Source organism: Heterodontus francisci, chromosome 3, assembly GCF_036365525.1.
Source record: "Heterodontus francisci isolate sHetFra1 chromosome 3, sHetFra1.hap1, whole genome shotgun sequence".
In the NCBI taxonomy this organism is placed as follows: Eukaryota; Metazoa; Chordata; class Chondrichthyes; order Heterodontiformes; family Heterodontidae; genus Heterodontus; species Heterodontus francisci.
Genome location: NC_090373.1, coordinates 193,192,794 through 193,217,148, shown reverse-complemented (window position 1 = coordinate 193,217,148; position 24,355 = coordinate 193,192,794). Strand labels below are relative to the sequence as shown.

Genomic DNA, 24,355 nt, shown 5'->3' with positions numbered 1-24,355 from the left:
GGGAAAGATAGCCAAACCATGGCTTACAAGGGAAATTAGAGATAGCATTAGATCCAAAGAAGAGGCATATAAATTCGCCAGAAAAAACAACAGACCTGAGGACTGAGAGCAGTTTAGAATTCAGCAAAGGAGACCAAGGAATTGATTAAGAAGGGGAAAATACAGCACGAGAGCAAGCTTGCGGGGAACATAAAAACTGACTGTAAAAGTTTCTATAGGTATGTGAAGAGAAAAAGATTGGTGAAGACAAATGTAGGTCCCTTATAGTCAGAAACGGGAATTTATTATGGGGAATAAAGAATTACAGAATAATACAGTGCAGAAGAGGCCATTCGGCCCATCGAGTGTGCACCAATGCATTAAAGACACCTGACCTGTCTACCTAATCCCATTTGCCAGCACTTGGCCCATAGCCTTGAATGTTACGACGTGCCAAGTGCTCATCCAGGTACTTTTTAAAGGATGTGAGGCAACGCGCCTCTACCACCCTTCCAGGCAGGGCATTCCAGACCGTCACCACCCTCTGGGTAAAAACGTTCTTCCACAAATCCCCCTTAAACCTCCTGCCCCTCACCTCAAACTTGTGACCCCTCGTAACTGACCCTTCAACTAAGGGGAACAGCTGCTCCCTATCCACCCTGTCCATGCCCCTCATAATCTTGTACACCTCGATCAGGTCACCCCTCAGTCTTCTCTGCTCCAGCGAAAACAACCCAAGCCTATCCAACCTCTCTTCATAGCTTAAATGTTCCATCCCAGGCAACATCCTGGTGAATCGCCTCTGCACCCACTCCAATGCAATCACATCCTTCCTATAATGTGGCGACCAGAACTGCACACAGTACTCCAGCTGTGGCCTTACCAAAGTTCTGTACAACTCCAAAGAAATGGCTCACCAACTAAATGCATACTTTGGTCTGTCTTCACAAAGGAGGACACAAATATCATACCAGAAATGTTGGGGAACACAGGGCTTAGTGAGAGAGAGGAACTGAAGGAAATCAGTATTAGTAGAGAAATGGTGTTGGGGAAATTGATGGGATTGAAGGCCGATAAATCCCCAGGGCCTGATGGTATGCATCCCAGAGTACTTAAGGAAGTGGCCCTAGAAATAGTGGATGCATTGGTGGTCATCTTCCAAGATTCTTTAGACTCTGGAACAGTTCCTACAGATTGGAGGGTCGCTAATGTAACCCCACTATTTAAAAAGGGAGGTAGAAAGAAAACAGGAAATTATAGACCAGTCAGCCTGACGTCAGTTGTGGGGAAAATTCTAGAGTCCATTATCAAAGATTTTATAGCAGAGCACTTGGAGAACAGTGGTAGAATCAGGCAGAGTCAGCATGGATTTACAAAAGGGAAATCATGCTTGACAAATCGACTAGAATTCTTTGAGGATGTAACTGGTAGAGTTGATGAGGGTGGGGGGGGTGCCAGTTGATGTAGGTTAAACGTAGGTTTACAAGAATGATACCTGGACAGGGGTTAAGTTGCGAGGAGAGATTACACACATTAGGCCTGTTTTCACTAGAATTAGAAGGTTAAGGGGTGATCTGATCCAAGGCTTCAAGATATTAACTGGAAAAGACAGGCTAGATAAAGTTAAACTATTTCCACTGGTTGGAGATTCTAAAACTAGGAGGCATAGTCTAAAAATTAGGACCAGACCATTCAGGGGTGATGTTAAGCACTTCTTCAAGCAAAGGGTGGTAGAGGTTTGGAACACTCTCCCACAAACAGCAGTTGAAGCTTGAACAGTCGTTAATTTTAAATCTGAGATAGATAGATTTTTGTTAAGCAAAGGTATTCAGGGATATGGGCCAAAGGCAGGTATATGGAGTTAGGTCACGGATCAGCCATGATCTCATTGAATGGCGGGACAGGCTCGAGGGGCTGAATGATCTACTCCTGTTCCTATGTTCCTATGTGGTTTATTTGGACTTTCAGAAGGCTTTCGACAAAGTCCCACATAAGAGATTAGCGTGTAAAATTAAAGCGCATGGGATTGGGGTTAGTGTATTGCGATGGATAGAAAATTGGTTGGCAGACAGGAAACAAAGAGTAGGGATAAACGGATCTTTTTCCGAATGGCAGACAGTGACTAGTGGGGTACTGCAGGGATCGGTGCTAGGACCCCAGCTATTCACAATGTATATTAATGATTTAGGTGAAGGAACTAAATGTAACATCTCCAAATTTGCAGATGACACAAAACTGGGAGGGTGAGTTGTGAGGAGGATGCAGAGAGGCTTCAGGGTGATTTGGACAGGTTAAGTGAGTGGGCAAATGCATGGCAAATGCAGTATAATGTGGATAAATGTGAAGTTATCCACTTTGGTAGCAAAAACAGGAAGGCAGATTATTATCTGAACAGCTATAAACAGAGAGGGGAATATGCAGTGAGACTGCATATCGGGCGGCGCAGTGGTTAGCACCGCAGCCTCTCCGTTCCAGCGACCCGGGTTCAATTCTGGGTACTGCCTGTGTGGAGTTTGCAAGTTCTCCCTGTGTCTGCGTGGGTTTCCTCCGGGTGCTCCGGTTTCCTCCCACAGCCAAAAGACTTGCAGGTTGATAGGTAAATTGGCCATTATAAATTGCCCCTAGTATAGGTAGGTGGTAGGGGAATATAGGGACAGGTGAGGATGTGGTAGGAATATGGGATTAGTGTAGGATTAGTATAAATGGGTGGTTGATGGTCGGCACAGACTCAGTGGGCCGAAGGGCCTGTTTCAGTGCTGTATCTCTAAATCAAAAATCAATCAAAACCTGGGTGTTCTCGTACACCAGTTGCTGAAGGTAAGCATGCAGGTCCAACAGGCGGTAAAAAAGGCAAATGGCAAAAGGCATCAAGGAACCCTAGCAGAACTGAGGTCAATGGGAATCGAGGAAAACCCTCCGCTGGCTGGAGTCATACCTCGCGCAAAGGAAGATGGTTGTGGTTGTTGGAGGTCAATCATCTGAGCTCCAGGACATCACTGCAGGAGTTCCTCAGGGTAGTGTCCTAGGCCCAACCATCTTCAGCTGCTTCATCAATGACCTTCCTTCAATCATAAGGTCAGAAGTGGGGATGTTTGCTGATGGTTGCACAATGTTCAGCACCATTTGCGACTCCTCAAATACTGAAGCAGTCCGTGTAGAAATGCAGCAAGACTTGGGCAGTATCCAGGCTTGGGCTGATAAGTGGCAAGTAACATTCGCGCCACACAAGTGCCAGGCAATGACCATCCAGCCATCTCCCCTTGACATTCAATGGCATTACCATCGCTGAATCCCCCACTATCAACATCCTCGGGGCTACCTTTGACCAGAAACTGAACTGGAGTAGCCATATAAATACCGTGGCTACAAGAGCAGGTCAGAGGTTAGGAATCCTGCGGGAGTAACTCACCACCTGACTCCCCAAAGCCTATCCACCATCTACAAGGCACAAGTCAGGAGTGTGATGGAATACTCTCCACTTGCCTGGATGGGTGCAGCTCCAACAATACTCAAGAAGCTCAACACCATCCAGGACAAAGCAGCCCGCTTGATTGGCACCCCATCTACAAACATTCACTCCCTCCACCACTGACGCACAGTAGCAGCAGTGTGTACCATATACAAGATGCACTGCAGCAATGCACCAAGGCTCCTTAGACAGCATCTTCCAAACCCGCGACCTCTACCAACTAGAAGGACAAGGGCAACAAATGCATGGGAATACCACCACCTGAAAGTTCCCCTCTAAGTCACACACCATCCTGACATCGCTGTTCTTTCACTGTTGCTGGGTCAAAATCCTGGAACTCCCTTCCTAACAACACTGTGGGTGTACCTACCCCATATGGACTGCAGCAGTTCAAGAAGGCAGCTCACCACCACCTTCTCGAGGGCAATTAAGGATGGGCAATAAATGCTGGCCTGGCCAGTGACGCCCACATCCCATGCATGAATTAAAAAAAAAGGTATGTTGGCCTTCATAGCGAGAGGATTCGAGTACAGGAGCAGGGATGTCTTGCTGTAATTATACAGGGCCTTGGTGAAGCCACACCTGGAATATTGTGTGCAGTCTTGGTCTCATCTGAGGAAGGATGTTCTTACTATAGAGGGAGTGCAGTGAAGGTTTACCAGACTGATTCCTGGGATGACGTATGAGGAGAGATTGAGTCGGTTTGGATTATATTCGCTGGAGTTCAGAAGAGTAAGGGGGGGATCTCATAGAAACCTATAAAATTCTAACAGGTTAGATGCAGGAAGGATGTTCCCAATGGTGGGGGAGTCCAGAACCAGGGGTCATAGTCTCAAGATATGGGGTAAACCTTTCAGGACTGAGATGAGGAGAAATTTCTTCACCCAGAGAGTGGTGAGCCTGTGGAATTCACTACCACAGAAAGCAGTTGAGGCCAAAACATTGTATGTTTTCAAGAAGAAGTTAGATATAGCTCTTCGGTCTAAAGGGATCAAAGGATATGGGGCAAAAGTGGGAACAGGTTACTGAGTTGGATGTTCAACCATGATCATGATGAATGACGGAGCAGGCTCGAAGGGCCGAATGGCGTACTCCTATTTTCTATGTTTCTATCAAATTTTTATTTGTAATTTTGTGGGCCTCGGACTTGGAAATGGCTATTGCTTCACTGGTGGATAAGTCGTTAACAGCAAGATCTGCTTCCACAGCTTCAGAAACGTGCAGACTAATTGAAACACTGATTTAAGCTTTATTCGTGCTTCCCAGGATTCAATTATTGCACACCTATGCAGCCTATGAAGAAAAGATAGTTGGACACTCTGGGTTTAACTAATATTAATAGAGATTGTCAATCTGGTATACTTCAGCACTAACTGTTTAATTCTATTTCATCATGTGATGGAATTCAGTAATCCTCTCAATCCCTTATCTCCAATGCTAATACTTGTTTTTAAAGAAATTTTTAAAGAAATTTTTAAAGAAAAAAATCTTAAAATAATGGAATAAAATAACTGGATGTCCATTGATTGTAGTTTTATTGAGATGTTAAGGAAGAGTTGCTTTTTAAGACCTTCCTATCTACTTGTGTATAACCTGTATGATGAAAAATCTTGACTCATAATTGCCCATAGCTGCCTCAACTCATTGTGCTGTGAAAGTTATTCAAGTATATCCAGTGCATTGAAGTAGTTGTTGCTCTTCTTGATTCTTGTTTGGTTCTATTACAGAGTACAAGAGGATCATCCTATAATGTCTTTCACTGTTTCGAAAAATGGAAGGTTAGCCTTGTTAAATGTTGCAACTCAGGTATGTAGAGCGGAATCAATTTGTTTGAATCTGACATGTATCTTCTTAGTACAACGTTTACATTTGGGTCCCAAGACCAAAGGGGACAAATTTAGTTCTGTTTCAAGTATGGGTAGTGTAACCAGTTAATTTGATAGTGTATGAATGCCTCACCTTAACGCAGTAGGTAAATGCACCACATGGTTGGTTGCTGAGACGTGGAAATCAGGTTGATCCTGGGTTAGATTCCATGGTCTGTACTAAGCTGAGATCAGCTTGGAACAGTTGTGTGTAGTTGGCTTCATTTCTAGATGCAGAGACCACCTCATGAGGGGGAGGAAATCAGGCAGAGTTCTCACTTGTTGCTGTCCAGTGAGGGTCAGTTCTCCGTTGCCTCTTTGCAACATCACCCTTTTATCATCCTATTCCTTGTCTGATCTCCTGCAGTTATTTTTCTAACTGCCCTTATAAATACACCTCCAGTGTGCCCCAAGATTCTGTCCTTGGCTGCTTTCTATTCCATATTTACATACTGCCTGTCTGACATTAATAAGTATTGGGTCAGTTTCTACATGTATGCCAGTGACACCAAACTTTGCCTCTCTGTCATCATTCTGACTTCATTACTGTTATGCTGTCTGCCTGTCAGACACAAGCCACAAACCATTGATTTCTCCTTGACCAATCTCAAGCTGAACCTGGAGTCTGATTTAATCTTGAGCTGAACTTCAGACCTCATTTCCACGTATCAGGAAGGCCTGTTTCCACCTCTAAAACATTACTTCTTGCATCTGTACCTCATCCCACTATTACTAAAACCCTCAACAAACTTTCCATATCAAGGCTTGACTTTTCCGGCTTTTCCTAACAGTCTTTCCAAACTCCAACTGAACCAGTTGCACCAAGGTCTTCTCAAACATCTTAGCCATGCTCAGTTGGTAGTACTCTCACCTCTAAGTTACAAGGTTCCAAGTTCAAGTCCCACTCCAGGACTTGGACACAAAAATCAAGGCTGATGCTCCAACGCAGTACTGAGGTAGTGCTGCACTGTCGGAGTGCCGTCTTTCAGATGAGACGTTCAGCCATGGCCCTGTCTGCCCTCCTGGCTGGATGTAAAAGATCCCATAGCACTATTCAAAGAGGAGCAGGGGAATTATCCCCAGTGTCCTGGCCAATGTTTATCCCTCATTCATCATCTCTAAAGCAGACTATATGGTCATTATCTCATTGCCATCTGTGGGAGCTTGCTGTGCACAAATTGGATGCCAAGTTTCCTACATTACAACAATGACTTCAAAAGTAATTTGGCTGTAAAGCACTTTGTCCGGTGGTTATGAAAATTGTGATCTAAATGCAAATATTTTTTTCATTACCACTATTAGTTCCCCATTTTTCAGCACATTGGGCGGCGCAGTGGTTAGCAGCGCATCCTCACAGCTCCAGCGACCCGGGTTCGGTTCTGGGTACTGCCTGTGCGGAGTTTGCAAGTTCTCCCTGTGACCGCGTGCGTTTCCGCCGGGTGCTCCGGTTTCCTCCCACAGCCAAAGACTTGCAGGTTGATAGGTAAATTGGCCATTGTAAATTGCCCCTAGTGTAGGTAGGAGAATTGAGGGAAGGTGGGGATGTGGTAGGGAATATGGGATTAATGTATGATTAGTATAATATGGGTGGTTGATGGTTGGCACAGACTCGGTGGGCCGAAGGGCCTGTTACAGTGCTGTATCTCTCTATGACTCTATGAATTCTAAATGATTGTCAGTTACAGATCCCTCTGTGTCTTTGACAAACCTTACCCCTGCAACTTTCTTCAACCCTAACACAGCTTGAACACTCCATTCTTTCGAATCAGGACTTGAGTGCTTTCTAAATCCTTCCGGCTTGCTACACCACTTGCTACCTTCAAAGGGCTCCTTGAAACCTGCCTCTTTGACTGCCTTTAGTTACTTCCTTTGCCTAACTTCCCAATCACAAAGAAAATCATAAAATTTGTTTTAAGAGGGTGAGATTTGTTGTATTCTATTACATTTTCCATGAAACTTTTGATGCAATTGCCCTACTCTTGGTCAGCATCCTCTGATGAAAGAATAGGGAAATTGGAGCAAAGAACTTTCTGGGTTCTATTAATTTTATACGGCTTCTGAGGGTGGATTACTAAAAGTATATTCTATAGATGCACTGCAGTAATGAAGTTTGAAGCAACATCTCTCCGTGCTTGGCTGTTGACACTGAAAAGTACTCCATGTTGTGTTCAAAGCTATCTTTAGGCTTGAACATACTGTAGTTATCTTCCTCTTACCAGATGTACAGCATATGGAGAAATGGTCGCGGATGACTTGGAGATAGTCTATTGGTTTTTAATTAATTTTGTGACAACTGGGTGGCATGTTCAGGCGAACAAGAGAATAAGCTTCTGCAATTTGTCTCCCAGCCATTAATTTTGCATGCAATGCAATTTTTTTGTTGAGAGACTATTTCCTTTTGCTGCCGAAGTGCCAAGTTGGTTTAGTTACTAGCACTTACACCTCTGTCAGAAGTAATGTTCCCTCTAATTTTTCTTTGTGCATGACCGGTTTGATGCACTGCGTGGTCCCTTTTAAGGTTGCTGTGCGACCTGCGCATGTCTTTTGAGGGAACATTGGTCAAAAGGTTTCAAGCTCCATTCCAAAGTTTGAGCACATAATCTAGGCTGACGTCCAGTGCAGTACTTGTGAACTGCTGCGTTGTTGTAAGTGCTGCCTTATGGATGAGATGTTACATGCGGCCCTGCCTGCCTGTTGTCCAGTGGCTAAGGTGGACATTCCAAGATCAAATTAAAGATCTATGATGCTATTCAAACAGTTCTCCCAGTATACTGGCCAATATTCCTTCCCCAACAAACAGCATCAAAAACAGATTAACTGTCATTACTGTTTCTTTGATCTTGTAAGCCAAATAGCTGCCACATTTGCCTAATAAATGTCACTATAGTTGAGTGTAATTCAATGAATGTGAATGCTTTGGTGTAGTGTTTCTTAATTAGACAGTTCCTGGCTCCTTTGTTAGCTTATCTTAATGGTATTCTCCTTTCAGGTACTGTTCCCTCTTTCAAATCTGCCATCCTCAATCCTCTCAAGAAAGCAACCCTTGACCTATCTGTCCTGGTAAATGACTGTTCCACCACCAAACCCATTGGCCTGTCAAATTCTTGAATGTTTATGAAACCTGCCAAATCTGTGCCCATCTTTCTCAGAACTTAGTGTTTGAATTCCTCCTGTTGGGTTTCCTCCCATGCCAAAATAACAAAATAGCTCTTAACCAAATTCACAAATAACGTCCTTTATGACACTCAAAGGTAATTTGTCCCCCCTTGTCCTTCTCAATCTGTCAGCAGCTTTGACACAGTTGACCGCAAAATCCTGCTCCAGCGCCTGTCCACTGTTATTCAGCTGGGTGGGACTGGACTCACCTGGTTCCATTCTTATCTACCCAGTAGCAGCCAGAGAATCACCTGCAATGGCTTCTTTTCTCACTCCCGCACCATTACTTCTGGTTCCCCAAAGATCTACCGTTGGCCACCTCCTATTATTTACATGTTGCCGTTGGTAATATCATCCGAAAACACATCAGTTTCCACATGTGCTGACAGTACCTTGCTCTAACTCCCCACCACCTCTCTTGATCCCTCCAGTGCCAATAAACTGTCACACTACTTGTCTGACATCCTGTACTGGATGTTGAAAATTTCCTCAAACTAAATATTGGGAAGATTGAAGCCATTGTCTTTGGTCCCTATTACAAGCTCCATTCCCTTGTCATTGACTCCATCCTTCTCCCTAGCAGCTGAATGAGGCTCAGCCTGACTGGAACATCAGTGTCATATCTGACCCCATGATGAGCTTTCAACCACAAATCTGCACCATCACTAAGACCACCTATTTCCACCTCCATAACATCGCTTGGCTCCGCCCCTGCCTCAGCTCATCTGCTGGAACCCTCATCCATGCCTTTGTTAACTCTAAATGTGACTTATAATGCTCTCCTGGCTGGTCTCCCTAGTTCTACCCTCTGCAGACTTGTCATCCAAAACTCTGCTTACCCCGTCGTAACTTGCACCAAGTCCTATAGTCCCATTCACCTGTCATCCCTGTGCTTGTTGAACTACATTGGCTCCCAGTTCAGCAACACCTCAGTTTTTAAAATTTTCATTCCGTGTTCTCAAATCTCTCTCTGGCTTTGCCCCACCCTATCTCTGTAATCTCCTCCAGCCTTACAGCCCATTGCGATCTCTGCTCTCATTCAATTCTGGGCTCTTGAGCATAAGGACATTAGAAATAGGAGCAGGCTTAGGCCATATGGCCCCTTGAAACTACTCCGCCATTCAATACGTACATGGCCAATCTTTTGCCTCACTCCACTTTCTCCTGCCCATTCCCCATATCCCTTGATTCCCTGAGGATAACTGTGACTGAAGAATTGTGAGCACAAACCCATGTCCTTACAAATCCACTTTTGTACATAGCACATTTTTCCTCCCTGTAGTTCCTACCTTCGAGGTGCTGAGGGATGGTTTCATGGGTGCCTGCTTCCCCAGGTCCTTTGCCCAAGTGGGCATTCTTCCTGCCTGATCTGTCTGTCTCAACCTTAAATATACTCAATGGAGCATCCACAACCCTTGGGTAGAGAATTCCAAAGCTTCACAACCATCTGAGTGAACAAAGAACAAAGAAAATTACAGCACAGGAACAGGCCCTTCGGCCCTCCAAGCCTACGCCGATCCAGATCCTCTATCTAAACCTGTCGCCTATTTTCTAAGGGTCTGTATCTCTTTACTTCCTGCCCATTCATGTATCTGTCTAGATACATCTTAAAAGACGCTATCGTGCCCGCGTCTACCACCTCCGCTGGCAATGCGTTCCAGGCACCCACCACCCTCTGCGTAAAGAACTTTCCACGCATATCCCCCCTAAACTTTTCCCCTTTCACTTTGAACTCGTGTCCCCTAGTAATTGAATCCCCCACTCTGGGAAAAAGCTTCTTGCTATCCACCCTGTCTATACCTCTCATGATTTTGTACAGGTCAATCAGGTCCCCCCTCAACCTCCGTCTTTCTAATGAAAATAATCCTAATCTACTCAACCTCTCTTCATAGCTAGCGCCCTCCATGCCAGGCAACATCCTGGTGAACCTCCTCTGCACCCTCTCCAAAGCATCCACATCCTTTTGGTAATGTGGCGACCAGAACTGCACGCAGTATTCCAAATGTGGCCGAACCAAAGTCCTATACAACTGGAACATGACCTGCCAACTCTTGTACTCAATACCGCATCCGATGAAGGAAAGCATGCCGTGTGCCTTCTTGACCACTCTATTGACCTGCGTTGCCACCTTCAGGGAACAATGGACCTGAACACCCAAATCGCTCTGTACATCAATTTTCCCCAGGACTTTTCCATTTACTGTATAGTTCACTCTTGAATTGGATCTTCCAAAATGCATCACCTCGCATTTGTCCTGATTGAACTCCATCTGCCATTTCTCTGCCCAACTCTCCAATCTATCTATATTCTGCTGTATTCTCTGACAGTCCCCTTCACTATCTGCTACTCCACCAATTTTAGTGTCGTCTGCAAACTTGCTAATCAGACCACCTATACTTTCCTCCAAATCATTTATGTATATCACAAACAACAGTAGTCCCAGCACGGATCCCTGTGGAACACCACTGGTCACACGTCTCCATTTTGAGAAACTCCCTTCCACTGCTACTCTCTGTCTCCTGTTGCCCAGCCAGTTCTTTATCCATCTAGCTAGTACACCTTGGACCCATGCACCTTCACTTTCTCCATCAGCCTACCATGGGGAACCTTATCGAACACCTTACTGAAGTCCATGTATATGACATCTACAGCCCTTCCCTCATCAATCAACTTTGTCACTTCCTCAAAGAATTCTATTAAGTTGGTAAGACATGACCTTCCCTGCACAAAACCATGTTGCCTATCACTGATAAGCCCATTTTCTTACAAATGGGAATAGATCCTATCCCTCAGTATCTTCTCCAGCAGCTTCCCTACCACTGATGTCAGGCTCACCAATCTATAATTACCTGGATTATCCCTGCTACCCTTCTTAAACAAGGGGACAACATTAGCAATTCTCCGGTCCTCCGGGACCTCACCCGTGTTTAAGGATGTTGCAAAGATATCTGTTAAGGCCCCAGCTATTTCCTCTCTCGCTTCCCACAGTAACCTGGGATAGATCCCACCCGGACCTGGGGACTTGTCCACCTTAATGCCTTTTAGAATACCCAACACTTCCTCCCTCCTTATGCCGACTTGACCGAGAGTAATCAAACATCTGTCCCTAACCTCAACATCCGTCATGTCCCTCTCCTCGGTGAATACCGATGTAAAGTACTCGTTTAGAATCTCACCCATTTTCTCTGACTCCACGCATAACTTTCCTCCTTTGTCCTTGAGTGGGCCAATCCTTTCTCTAGTTACCCTCTTGCTCCTTGTATATGAATAAAAGGCTTTGGGATTTTCCTTAACCCTGTTTGCTAAAGATATTTCATGACCCCTTTTAGCGCTCTTAATTCCTCGTTTCAGATTGCGCCTACAATCCCGATATTCTTTCAAAGCTTCGTCTTCAGCCGCCTAGACCTTATGTATGCTTCCTTTTTCCTCTTAGCTAGTCTCACAATTTCACCTGTCATCCATGCTTCCCTAATCTTGCCATTTCTACCCCTCATTTTCACAGGAACATGTCTCTCCTGCACGCTAATCAACCTCTCTTTAAAAGCCTCCCACATATTACATGTGGATTTACCTTCAAACAGCTGCTCCCAATCTAGATTCCCCAGCTCCTGCCGAATTTTGGTATAGTTGGCCTTCCCCCAATTTAGCACTCTTGCTTTAGGACCACTCTCGTCTTTGTCCATGAGTATTCTAAAACTTACGGAATTGTGATCACTATTCCCAAAGTAGTCCCCGACTGAAACTTCAACCACCTGGCCGGGCTCATTCCCCAACACCAGGTCCAGTATGGCCCCTTCCCGAGTTGGACTATTTACATACTGCTCTAGAAAACCCTCCTGGATGCTCCTTACAAATTCTGCTCCATCTAGACCTCTAAGTGAATCCCAGTCAATGTTGGGAAAATTAAAATCTCCTATCACCACCACCCTGTTGCTCCTACATCTTTCCATAATCTGTTTACATATTTGTACCTCTATCTCACGCTCACTGTTGGGAGGCCTGTAGTACAGCCCCAACATTGTTACCGCACCCTTCCTATTTGAGTTCTGCCCATATTGCCTCACAGCTCGAGTCCTCCATGGTGCCTTCCTTCAGCAAAGCTGTGATATCCTTTTTGACCAGTAATGCAACTCCTCCACCCCTTTTACCTCCCTCTCTATCCCGCCTGAAGCATCGATATCCTGGGATATTTAGTTGCCAATCATGCCCATCCCTCAACCAAGTCTCAGTAATAGCAATAACATCATACTCCCAGGTACTAATCCAAGCCCTAAGTTCATCTGCCTTACCTACTACACTTCTTGCATTAAAACAAATGCACCTCAGACCACCAGTCCCTTTGCTTTCATCATCTGCTCCCTGCCTACTCTTTCCCTTAGTCACGCTGAATTCATTATCTAGTTCCTTACAGGCTTTAGTTACTACCTCCTTACTGTCCACTGACCTCATTTGGTTCCCATCCAAAGAAGATTCTCCTCTTAATCCTAAATGATCGACTCGTTATCCTGAGACTATGCCCCCACATTCTAGATACCCAACCAGGGGAAACAATCTCTGTGTCTTCCCAGTCAAGCCCCTTCAGAATCTTGTATATTTTCATGAGATCACCTCTCATTCTTCTAAACTCCAAATAGTATAAGCCCAATTTACTCAACTCCTCATCATAGGACAACCCGCTCATCCCTGGGACCAATCTAGTGAACCTGTGCTGTATCGCCTCCAATGCAAGTATATCCTTCCTTAAATATGGAGACCAAAACTGCACACAGTACTCCAGGTGTGGTGTCACTAAAGCCCTGTTCAATTGTAGTACGACTTCCTGATACTGCAATCCTCTTGCAATAAAGGCTAACATGCCATTTGCGTTCCTAATTGCTTGCTGTACGTGCATGCTAACTCTGTTCCTTGTACGAGTACACACAAATCTCTTTGAACATCAACATTCAGAAGTTTCATGCCTTTGAGCATTCCCGATTTTAATTGCTCCAGCATTGCTGGCTGTGTCTTCAGCTGCCTGGGCCCTAAGCTTGGAATTCCCTCCTTAAATCTCTCTGCCTCTCTACTTCGTTTTCCTCATTTTAGATACTCCTTAAAACTTACCTCTTTGATCCAGTTTGTTCACCTGTCCTAATATGGCTATATCAAATTTTGTTTTATAATGCTTGTAAAATGCTTTGGGGTGTTTTATACATTAAAGGTGCTATATAAATGCAAGTTGTTAAATTCATATTTTAATAGAGTTCCTAGCCCTCTACTGTTGGGAGTCTGAAACTGCCTATGTGAGACCAACCTGGGGTGACCGACCTTTTCTGCCCTCTCTCTTGGCCTTCACTCAGTACCTTTATTACGGGGGAGTTTGCCTATATAACTTGCTGTACTTCACTGTATGGAACATTTTGAGCTGTTTTTTGGCAGTGTTGAAATAGTGTTATCTAAAAGCAAGTATGCACTTATAACAGTGCAGTTTAAATTGGATAACTGTGATTCAAGAATTGTGAGCACAAACCCGTGTCCTTACAAATCCACTTTTGTACATAGCACTCCCTGTAGTTCCTACCTTCGAGGTGCTGAGGGATGGTTTTGTGGGTGCCTGCTTCCCCAGGTCCCTTACCCAAGTGGACATTCTTCTTGCCTGATCCAATATGGCAGTTTGACGTTGGGAGGTGTGGTTATATTGGGAACGATAGCATAGTGGTTATGTTACTGGACTAATAATCCAGAAGCCTGGATTAATGATCTGGAGACATGAGTTCTAATCTCTCAACGGCGGCTGAGGAATTTGAGTTCTGTTAATTAAATAAATCTGTTATTTAAAAAACTAATATTAGTAATTGTGCACATGTAACTACCAGATTGTCATTAAAAACCCATCTGGTTTGCTAATTTTCTTCAGGGAAGGAAAACTGCTGTCCTTACCCCGTCTGGCCAACATGTGACTCCAGACCCACAGTAATGTGGCTGACTCTTAGCTGCCCTCTGAAATGGCCCAGCAAGCCACTCACTTGTCAAGGCAGCTCAGAACACCAGTTTAAGAGCATTTCAGGATGGGCAGTAAATGCTGTCTTTGCCAGCAATGGCCATATCTGCTGAATGAATTAACAAAGAAATTATCACAGCCAAGCCACTTTTCTCCCCCGTCCAACATCCACACATGCATTTTTCAGCATAGTTGGCTGGATAGCAATCAACAGTGGGAGAACTGACTTAATTATGATTTGATTAAGGCCAATTCAGCAATGATCAAACCTGGGATTTCCTAGTTACGATGGTAGTGTTTACTTTTTAACATTTGCTTCCATCATGAGATACTTCTGGCGGTTTGTCATGATGAACCAACTTCATGTGTGAGGAGGTGGTATAATATAGATAATTAGATGTAGAAAAGCATGCTTTCCATTTGAACAGATGGAAATTATTCACTGGTACTTGTAGGCCTTAAACCAGTGTAATGTCGGCCATTCATTAAGATGGCAGATTGAATGTTGGTATTGAACACCACAAACTGTGCAGGAAGCGTTAGTCTTAGTTCTTGATGCTTTCCCACAGTATTATCACTGCATTCACTGCACTGAAACCAGCTGTCTTTTTTGCTTCTGACGAAGCTGATCAGATTAATGGGGAGGGGTGCATTTATCACTTGATGGCAGCTTTGTGTTTTTTTTTGTCTTTTTATGTGCTTTTCCTCCAACCTCTACTGCAAGATCTCTCCGTTATATCTACCTGCAAGTACATTGATCTCTCTGGGATACCTGAAGAAGCAGCCAGCTATTTGGAATTGAATTTTTAACAGGACTCATATGTTTCCCTCTGCATGGTGAAAATGTAACTAAAGACAGTGGAAGATGAAGAGAAAAGGCAGGAGAAGCCGATTCGCTCCAGAGTGAGTAGAAAGTCTGCACAAAACAACCAAAACTGATTTAAGCTTATACTGCTTTTGACACTAAGTAGTGATGGTGACTTAGGGTCTTGGTCCAACTACCTTTAAGACTTTTTTTAATGGTTGCACGCAGGATGGTGGAACGAACGCTATAGATTTCATCAGCAATCTGAAAATTTTTTAAACTAATGAAAGAAGCTCACTGCCTAAAGTTGAAGAACTCTGATTTTTGATTAGCACAATGTTTGATGGACTTTGCCTTACTGAAAGTAGATTTGACTCAGCTGCTTTTGGGTCAGTTGTGAAATTGAAAGTTAAAAACTAATATAGAAATGGGATTGTGGGTTGGAGGGGGGGTGGTCCTACATCTGGTAGTTTTAGGACAGAATGGAGAGATTTTTGACCTTGGATGATGGCTCTGAATGTCTGCCTGTTTGACCCAACACTGTGATCTGCGTGTTTAGACCACTCAATGGAGAGGATTAAAGCGATGATGAATCTACTTGCTGGGAGGGACATACCAGATCCTTCCAATGACCTCAGTGCTGACTAACTTCACACAGTTAAAGTGGATCTCTTGACCTTGACCATCACCTCTGTCACCTTGATTTCTTGTTTCAGGCGTGGACAGGTGTCTCCAGTTAGTGATGTAAAAGGTCATGTTGCTGTCGTTTTCTTTGGAATTCAGAAACTCAGTCTCTTATAGTAACAATATGATGGATCTCTTCATAATCTGAGAGTATTGAGGGCCCAATTGCGGTGAGCTGATTACTACACCTCTCCAGTTCTTCCTGACCTATGAGTATTGAGGGTCCTCTTACAGTGAGCTTATTACTGCATCTCTTGGGTCAATATAAAGAGAAAAACCTAGCGGTGGTGTCCACTCATCTACAAGTGTGATCAGAATGCAGCATTGTTCAGAAAGATAGAGAAGGGAGGTTCTCAGTGACTTACTAAGCATTACAACCTCCAGAAAGCCAGTGGGCCGTCTGGTTAAACGGTACACAACTGCAAGCCATAGTGACTCCATGAAAAAGAAAATCCATTTGAGTGAAACTGACTGAAGTAGTGGGAGCCTGCAATAAGAAGATACTGTGCAAATTCTATTTGTATAACCAGCTGCATCTTACAGCTCAGTGGACATTACTTTGAAAAGATTTCCAGCAATTGAGAATTCTGCTACAGATTCTTAACTTTGAACAACACTGGATGATGGAAATTCAGGAAATGACTGGCTTTTGGAATTTGCCAGCAGAAAACATCTGGTTTGTAATAAATAAGGCAATTTGCCAGTGTTAGGATTGAAACCAGACTATTTGCAATGAGCTGCTTCAATCACCTGTTGCATTTTTAAAGTATTTTTCTGATTATGTTTTAGAAGTTCAAATTTCCCACATACGCCCTACCGAGTCATGTTTGGTCATTTACGGCATAGTAGGCAGCCGTTCGGCCCATCAAGTCCATGCTGGCTCTCTGTGGAGCAATCCAGTCAATCCCACTCCCCCACCCCCCGCTCAATCTTTGTAGCCCTGCAAGTTTATTTACTTCAAGTGTCCATCCAATTTCCTTTTAAAATCATTGTCTCAGCTTCCACCACCCTCGTGGGCAGAGTGTTCCAGGTCATTACCACTCACTGCGTAAAAAAGTGTTTTTTTCGTTTATGGGGATGTGGGCGTTGCTGGCCAGGCCAGCATTTATTGCCCATTTCTAATTGCCCATGAGAAGGTGGTAGTGAGATGCCTTCTTCCATTCCCCCTGCATCTCTTGCCCGGAACTTTCAATCTGTGTCATAGTCCTTGACCCATCAGTTAATGGGAACAGTTTTTCCTTGTCTAACTTATCTATGAAATTGCCCCTCAATCTCCTTTGCTCTAAGGAGAACAACCCCATTTCTTCCAGCCTAACCTTGTAACTAAGGTGTCCCCCATCCCTGGAAACATTCAGGTAACTCTCCTGTGCACTCTCTCAAGGACCCTCACATCTTTCCTGTGTGATGACCAGAACTGGATGTAATATTCTAGTTGTGGCCTAACCAGAGCTTTATAAAGTTTCAGCATAACTTCCCTGCTTCTGTACTGTATGCCTCTATTTATGAAGATGAAGATCCCATAAGTTTTGCTAACCACACACTCAATATGTCCTGCCATTTTCAAAGATCGATTATACTTCCTGCACACTCTTTAGAACTGCCGTTAAGTCGATATTGCCTCACACTATCCCTTTTGCCAAAATGTATCACCCCACATATGTCTGCATTAAATTCCATCTGCCACTTGTCTGCCCATTCTGCTAGCCTATCTATGTCCTGCTGCAGGCTGCTCATATCATTACTGTTAGCCACTCCTTCAAGTTGGTGTCAACAAATTTTGAAATTCCATTTTGTATTCCAAGATCAAAGTCATCTATATATAGCAAAAAAGCAGTGGCCCCAGCACTGACCCTTGGGAAACACCACTGTCTACCATCCTCCAGTTTGAACAAAGAACAGTACAGCACAGGAACAGGCCATTCGGCCCTCCAAGCCTGCGCCGATCTTGATGCCTGCCTAAACTAAAACCTTCTGCACTTCCGGGGACCGTATCCCTCTATTTCCATCCTATTCATGTATTTGTCAAGATGCCTCTTAAACGTCATTATCGTACCTGCTTCCACCACCTCCCCCGGCAGCAAGTTCCAGGCACTCACCACCCTCTGTGTAAAGAACTTGCCCCCCACATCCCCTCTAAACTTTGCCCCTCTCACCTTAAGCCTATGTCCCCTAGTAACTGACTCTTCCACCCTGGGAAAAAGCTTCTGACTATCCACTCTGTCCATGCCTCTCATAACTTTGTAAACCTCCATCATGTCACCCCTCCACCTCCGTCGTTCCAGTGAAAACAATCCGAGTTTATCCAACCTCTCCTCATAGCTAATGCCCTCCAGACCAGGCAACATCCTGGTAAACCTCTTCTGTACCCTCTCCAAAGCCTCCACGTCCTTCTGGTAGTGTGGCGACCAGAATTGCACGCAATATTCTAAGTGTGGCCTAACTAAAGTTCTGTACAGCTGCAACATGACTTGCCAATTTTTATACCCAATGCCCCGACCGATGAAGGCAAGCATGCCGTATGCCTTCTTGACTACCTTATCCACCTGCGTTGCCACTTTGTGACCTGTGGACCTGTACGCCCAGATCTCGCTGCCTGTCAATACTCCTAAGGGTTCTGCCATTTACTGTATACTTCCCACCTGCATTAGACCTTCCAAAATGCATTATCTCACATTTGTCCGGATTAAACTCCATCTGCCATTTCTCCGCCCAAGTCTCCAACCGATCTATATCCTGCTGTATCTTCTGACAATCCTCATCACTGTCCGCAACTCCACCAGCCTTTGTGTTGTCCGCAAACTTACTAATCAGACCAGCGACATTTTCCTCCAACTCATTTATATATACTACAAAGAGCAAAGGTCCCAGCACTGATCCCTGTGGAACACCACTAGTCACATCCCTCCATTCAGAAAAACACCCATCCACTGTTACCCTCTGTCTTCTGTGACTGAGCCAGTTCTGTATCCATCTTGCCAGCTCACCTCTGATCCCGTGTGACTTCACCTTTTGAAACAACCATTTACCATAACATGCTGTTTTCTGTGCTTGAGCCTTTTTTTTTTGCAGGGACCTAAATAATCCGTGTATATTTTGCACTGACTTTTTTGCAAGTAATGCTGATCAATTTGTACTGAAATTATGAAAGGTTTAATTATCAAACATATTTCAATCCTGGCAAAACTTATAACTGAGAAATTTGTACCTCTTCGTGTAAAATAAATGTTTGTTATAATGAGGTTCTATTGTATCATTTTCTAGTACAGTACTGAATAGTGAATGCTTGGGGAGCTTTGAATATGAATAAGGGCTCACAGCACTAAACGGCACTAGCTGGTAATCTGGCACAAATAAATGCACTCCTCTGGAGCTGAACTAAATTGTCGAGGTAGAGTACCTTTATGCTGGCAGGAGGTACTTAATGTGGAAAGTGTGCTGTTTCCAGCATTAACTTGGAATCATAGAGTGTTCCAGAACTGAAACAATTTGAGTCTGCCCTCTTATGTGTTTCTCTTCCGTTGCCTCATTGCTGGTAACCATGCCTTCAGCCACCTGTACCCCATGATCTAGAAATACTTTCTTAAGCCACTCCACCTCCCTTCTCTCCTTTAAGATCTTTTAAAATTCCACTTCATTGACCAAGCTTTTGGTTATCCTTGCAATATTTCATTCTTTGGATCCATGTCTGTGTATCTGTGAAAGGGAATGGGGAAGCGTAAGATTAGATAAGATGACTAATGTGGAGAAAAGCAATGTGGACATGATGTAAGCTGCTGTTTTTCCATCTATATAGTACCTCTCGGTGTAGAAAAAGTCCCACGGTGCTTCACAGAGGTGTACAACAAAACATGGACATTAAATATAAGAGGGTAACTAAAAGCTTGGTCAAAGAAATAGTGCTTTAAAAAGATCTGAAAGATGGGGAGGGAGGTGGATTATTGCTGCGTTTAAAAGACTCTGGGCCAGGAACACAGCCAAACTATAATGCATCAGAGTTTGGAAGAAACATGAGTGCATGATAGCTGATTACATCCAAACTCACTTAACCACAGTGAGCCAGTTTGGTTAAATAGTTAAAACCATCAATGGAAAAATTGTTAGCTACTGGCTAGCGCTCAAACCATGCACTAAGAGCTGCAGTGGCCTCGACTTTTAAAGCCCAGTGTGGAGTGTTTATCTGCGTAGCTCTGCAAATGCTATAAATTTTTTAAAAATTTAAATGGAAATACCGGAAAAGTACAGAAGACCAATCTGCATCTGAAAAGACAAGGGGCAGCTTAATGTTGAACCCTTGCCAGAACCAGAAATCTTAATCTTTTCAGATGCTCTCTGTCAACCAAAAAGGTACTTCTAATCAAATTATTACTGTAAGGTGGCCATCTGGGTATCATCCCTTCCTACTGTCCAGAACATCTGAATGTTAATTGCACATTTTTTATTTAAGGCTATTTTATCTAGCATGAAATGCAATAGAAAGAAAATCTAAACTTTTGCCTATCTTCTGTTGCCAGGGAGTTCATCTATGGGACCTGCAGGACCGTGTTTTAGTGAGAAAGTATCAAGGTGTCACACAAGGGTTTTACACAATTCATTCATGTTTTGGAGGCAACAATGAAGACTTTATAGCCAGTGGCAGTGAAGGTAAGAAGAGGGGTACACAACATCATAGACCTTTACAGCACGGGTGGAAACCATTTGGCCCATTGTACCTATGCCAGCTCTCTGCAAGAGTTATCCACTTAGTTCTGTTTGCCCGCCCATGGTAGGTCTTGATGTGGGTGTTAGAGAGAAAATGATCATTAAATGCCTAGGTCTTGGCATTTTATTAACAGAAACCCACCATATAATTGGGCCAGAAAAAATTGCAGTAAATACAATAATAATACAATAATAATCCACTGGAAGGATTGGAGAACTGCTAACCTTGTACCTCTGTTTAAAAAGGGAGCGATGGATAGACCGAATAATTACAGGCCAGTCAGTCTAACCTCAGTAGTGGGCAAATTACTGGAATCTATTCTGAGACAGGATAAACTGTCACTTAGGCCCAGATTAATCAAGGATAGTCAGCATGGATTTGTTAAGGGAAGATCTTGTCTGACCAACTTGATCAAAGTTTTTGAAGAAGTAACAAGGAAGATAGATGAGGGTAGTGCAGTTTATGTGGTCTAGGGGACATGATCAAGAAGTTTGCAGATGACACTAAGATTGGCTGTGTGGTAGATAGCGAGGAGGATAGCTGCAGGAAGATATTGATGGTCTGGTCAGATGGGCAGAAAAGAGGCAAATGGAATTCAACCTGGAGAAGTGTGAGGTCATGTATTTGGGGAGGTCAAACAAGGCCAAGGGAAAATACTGAGAAGTGTAGAGGAAGTGAGGGACCTTGGAGTGAATGTCCACAGGTCCCTGAAGGTAGTAGGATAGGTCGATAAGGTGGTTAAGAAGGCATATGGAATGCTTTCCTTTATTAGCCGAGGTATAGAATATAAGAGCAGGGATGTTATGCTGGAACTGTATAAATCATTGGTTAGGTCACAACTTGAGTATTGTGTGTAGTCCTGGTCACCTCATTACAGAAAGGATGTAATTGCACTAGCGAGGGTACAGAGGAGATTTATGAGGATGTTGCCAGGATTGGAAAAATGCAGCTATGAGGAAAGATTGGATAGGCTGGGGTTGTTTTCCTTGGAACAGAGAAGGCTGAGGGGAGATCTGATTGAAATGTACAAAATTTTGTGTGGCCTGGATAGAGTGGAGGTGAAGGGCCTATTCACCTTAGCAGAGAGGTCAGTGACAAGGGGGCATAGATTTAAAGTGATTGGTAGAAAAATTAGAGGGGTGATGAGGAAAAACTTGTTCACCTGGAGGGTGGTGGGGGTCTGGAATTCATTCAAAAGGAGTCTGGAAATGCACCTCAAGTGCCGTAATCTGCAGGGCTACGGACCAAATACTGGAAGGTGGGATTAAAGTACAAAGAACAAAGAAAATTACAGCACAGGAACAGGCCCTTCGGCCTTCCAAGCCTACGCCGATCCAAATCCTCTATCTAAACCTGTCGCCTATTTTCTAAGGGTCTGTATCTCTTTACTTCCTGCCCATTCATGTATCTGTCTAGATACATCTTAAAAGAGGCTATCGTGCCCGCGTCTACCACCTCCGCTGGCAAAGCGTTCCATGCACCCACCACCCTCTGCGTAAAGAGATTTCCACGCATATCCCCCCTAAACCTTTCCCCTTTCACTTTGAACTCGTGTCCCCTAGTAATTGAATCCCCCACTCTGGGGAAAAAGCTTCTTGCTATCCACTCTGTCTATACCTCTCATGATTTTGTACACCTCAATCAGGTCCCCCCTCAACCTCCGTCTTTCTAATGAAAATAATCCTAATCTACTCAACCTCTCTTCATAGCTAGCGCCCTCCATACCAGGCAACATCCTGGTGAACCTCCTCTGCACCCTCTCCAAAGCATCCACATCCTTTTGATAATGTGGCGACCAGAACTGCACGCAGTATTCCAAATGTGGCCGAACCAAAGTCCTATACAACTGTAACATGACCTGCCAACTCTTGTACTCAATACCCCGTCCGATGAAGGAAAGCATGCCTTCTTGACCACTCTATTGACCTGCGTTGCCACCTTCAGGGAACAATGGACCTGAACACCCAAATCTCTCTGTACATCAATTTTCCCCAGGACTTTTCCATTTACTGTGTAGTTCACTCTTGAATTGGATCTTCCAAAATGCATCACCTCGCATTTGCCCTGATTGAACTCCATCTGCCATTTCTCTGCCCAACTCTCCAGTCTATCTATATTCTGCTGTATTCTCTGACAGTCCCCTTCACTATCTGCTACTCCAGCAATCTTAGTGTCGTCTGCAAACTTGCTAATCAGACCACCTATACGTTCCTCCAAATCATTAATGTATATCACAAACAACAGTGGTCCCAGCACGGATCCCTGTGGAACACCACTGGTCACACATCTCCATTTTGAGAAACTCCCTTCCACTGCTACTCTCTGTCTCCTGTTGCCCAGCCAGTTCTTTATCCATCTAGCTAGTACACCTTGGACCCCATGCGCCTTCACTTTCTCCATCAGCCTACCATGGGGAACCTTATCAAACGCCTTACTGAAGTCCATGTATATGACATCTACAGCCCTTCCCTCATCAATCAACTTTGTCACTTCCTCAAAGAATTCTATTAAGTTGGTAAGACATGACCTTCCCTGCACAAAACCATGTTGCCTATCACTGATAAGCCCATTTTCTTCCAGATGGGAATAGATCCTATCCCTCAGTATCTTCTCCAGCAGCTTCCCTACCACTGACGTCAGGCTCACCGGTCTATAATTACCTGGATTATCCCTGCTACCCTTCTTAAACAAGGGGACAACATTAGCAATTCTCCAGTCCTCCGGGACCTCACCCGTGTTTAAGGATGTTGCAAAGATATCTGTTAAGGCCCCAGCTATTTCCTCTCTCGCTTCCCACAGTAACCTGGGATAGATCCCATCCGGACCTGGGGACTTGTCCACCTTAATGCCTTTTAGAATACCCAACACTTTCTCCCTCCTTATGCCGACTTGACCTAGAGTAATCAAACATCTGTCCCGAACCTCAACATCCGTCATATCCCTCTCCTCGGTGAATACCGATGCAAAGTACTCGTTTAGAATCTCACCCATTTTCTCTTGATTCCAAAGTCGGTGCATCGTTTTTCGGCCGGCACAGACATGATGGGCCAAGTGGCCTCTTTCTGTGCCTTAAACTTTCTATGATTCTAATATTTCCTGTGTCACTTTGTGGATCTACCTCAAACAATTTGTTTTTCAGCAATGACTGTATAAAATTTTATGGTCCACATTTTCTATTTTTCACACAATCTTACTAGCATTGTGAGATGATAAATATCATCAGCTTTCCTAGGACTCACCACATCCTGGGGCAGAGAGGGACAGGCATGGAGTCTGCTCTCAGCTCTTTCTGCTTTGAGCTGGTTGACTTGCACCTCCCCATATGGAGAACCATCTGTCCTCAGCTTATCAGTTTCCCACAGCACCACAGCTCTGATCAAAGGTTGGCGACCCTGTTTGCACTGCCCTGAACTGTGTGCTGATGATTTGCTGTGCTGTGATGCCACTCCTGAGTAACAAAGGTACATTGAAGATTTTGTAACAGACTGTTTTCAGTGCTGACTGCTATAGCTGCCTCCTCCTGACCTTCACCCTGGGTTGTGGCTGTTCGTGCGAACCTAAGGGGTTTAAAAAAAAATAGAGATTAGCAGTTTGGAAACACACATCTTTCTTTAAAATACAGTCTTCAGCTTGTATCTGTAAATGAGATTTTTTTTTAATATTGGGGCACTTTAATTGTGATGACGCCTGTGATGAAAGAGTGTGTTCAGCCCCATTCAGT

At 44.0% G+C, this 24,355-nt stretch overlaps 1 protein-coding gene across 5 annotated transcripts in view; it reads left to right on the top strand.

The window, feature by feature from the left end:
• LOC137365567 (WD repeat-containing protein 26) overlaps positions 1–24,355 on the top strand; it is a 156,958-nt gene that overhangs the window by 118,840 nt on the left and 13,763 nt on the right. For 3 of the 5 annotated variants that reach the window (XM_068027953.1, XM_068027946.1, XM_068027971.1), the window contains exons 11-13: positions 5,176–5,254; positions 15,302–15,349; positions 20,447–20,576. In XM_068027953.1, coding sequence (XP_067884054.1) covers positions 5,176–5,254; positions 15,302–15,349; positions 20,447–20,576 — 257 coding nt within the window. The other 2 variants (XM_068027980.1, XM_068027962.1) reach the window with 2 other exon arrangements.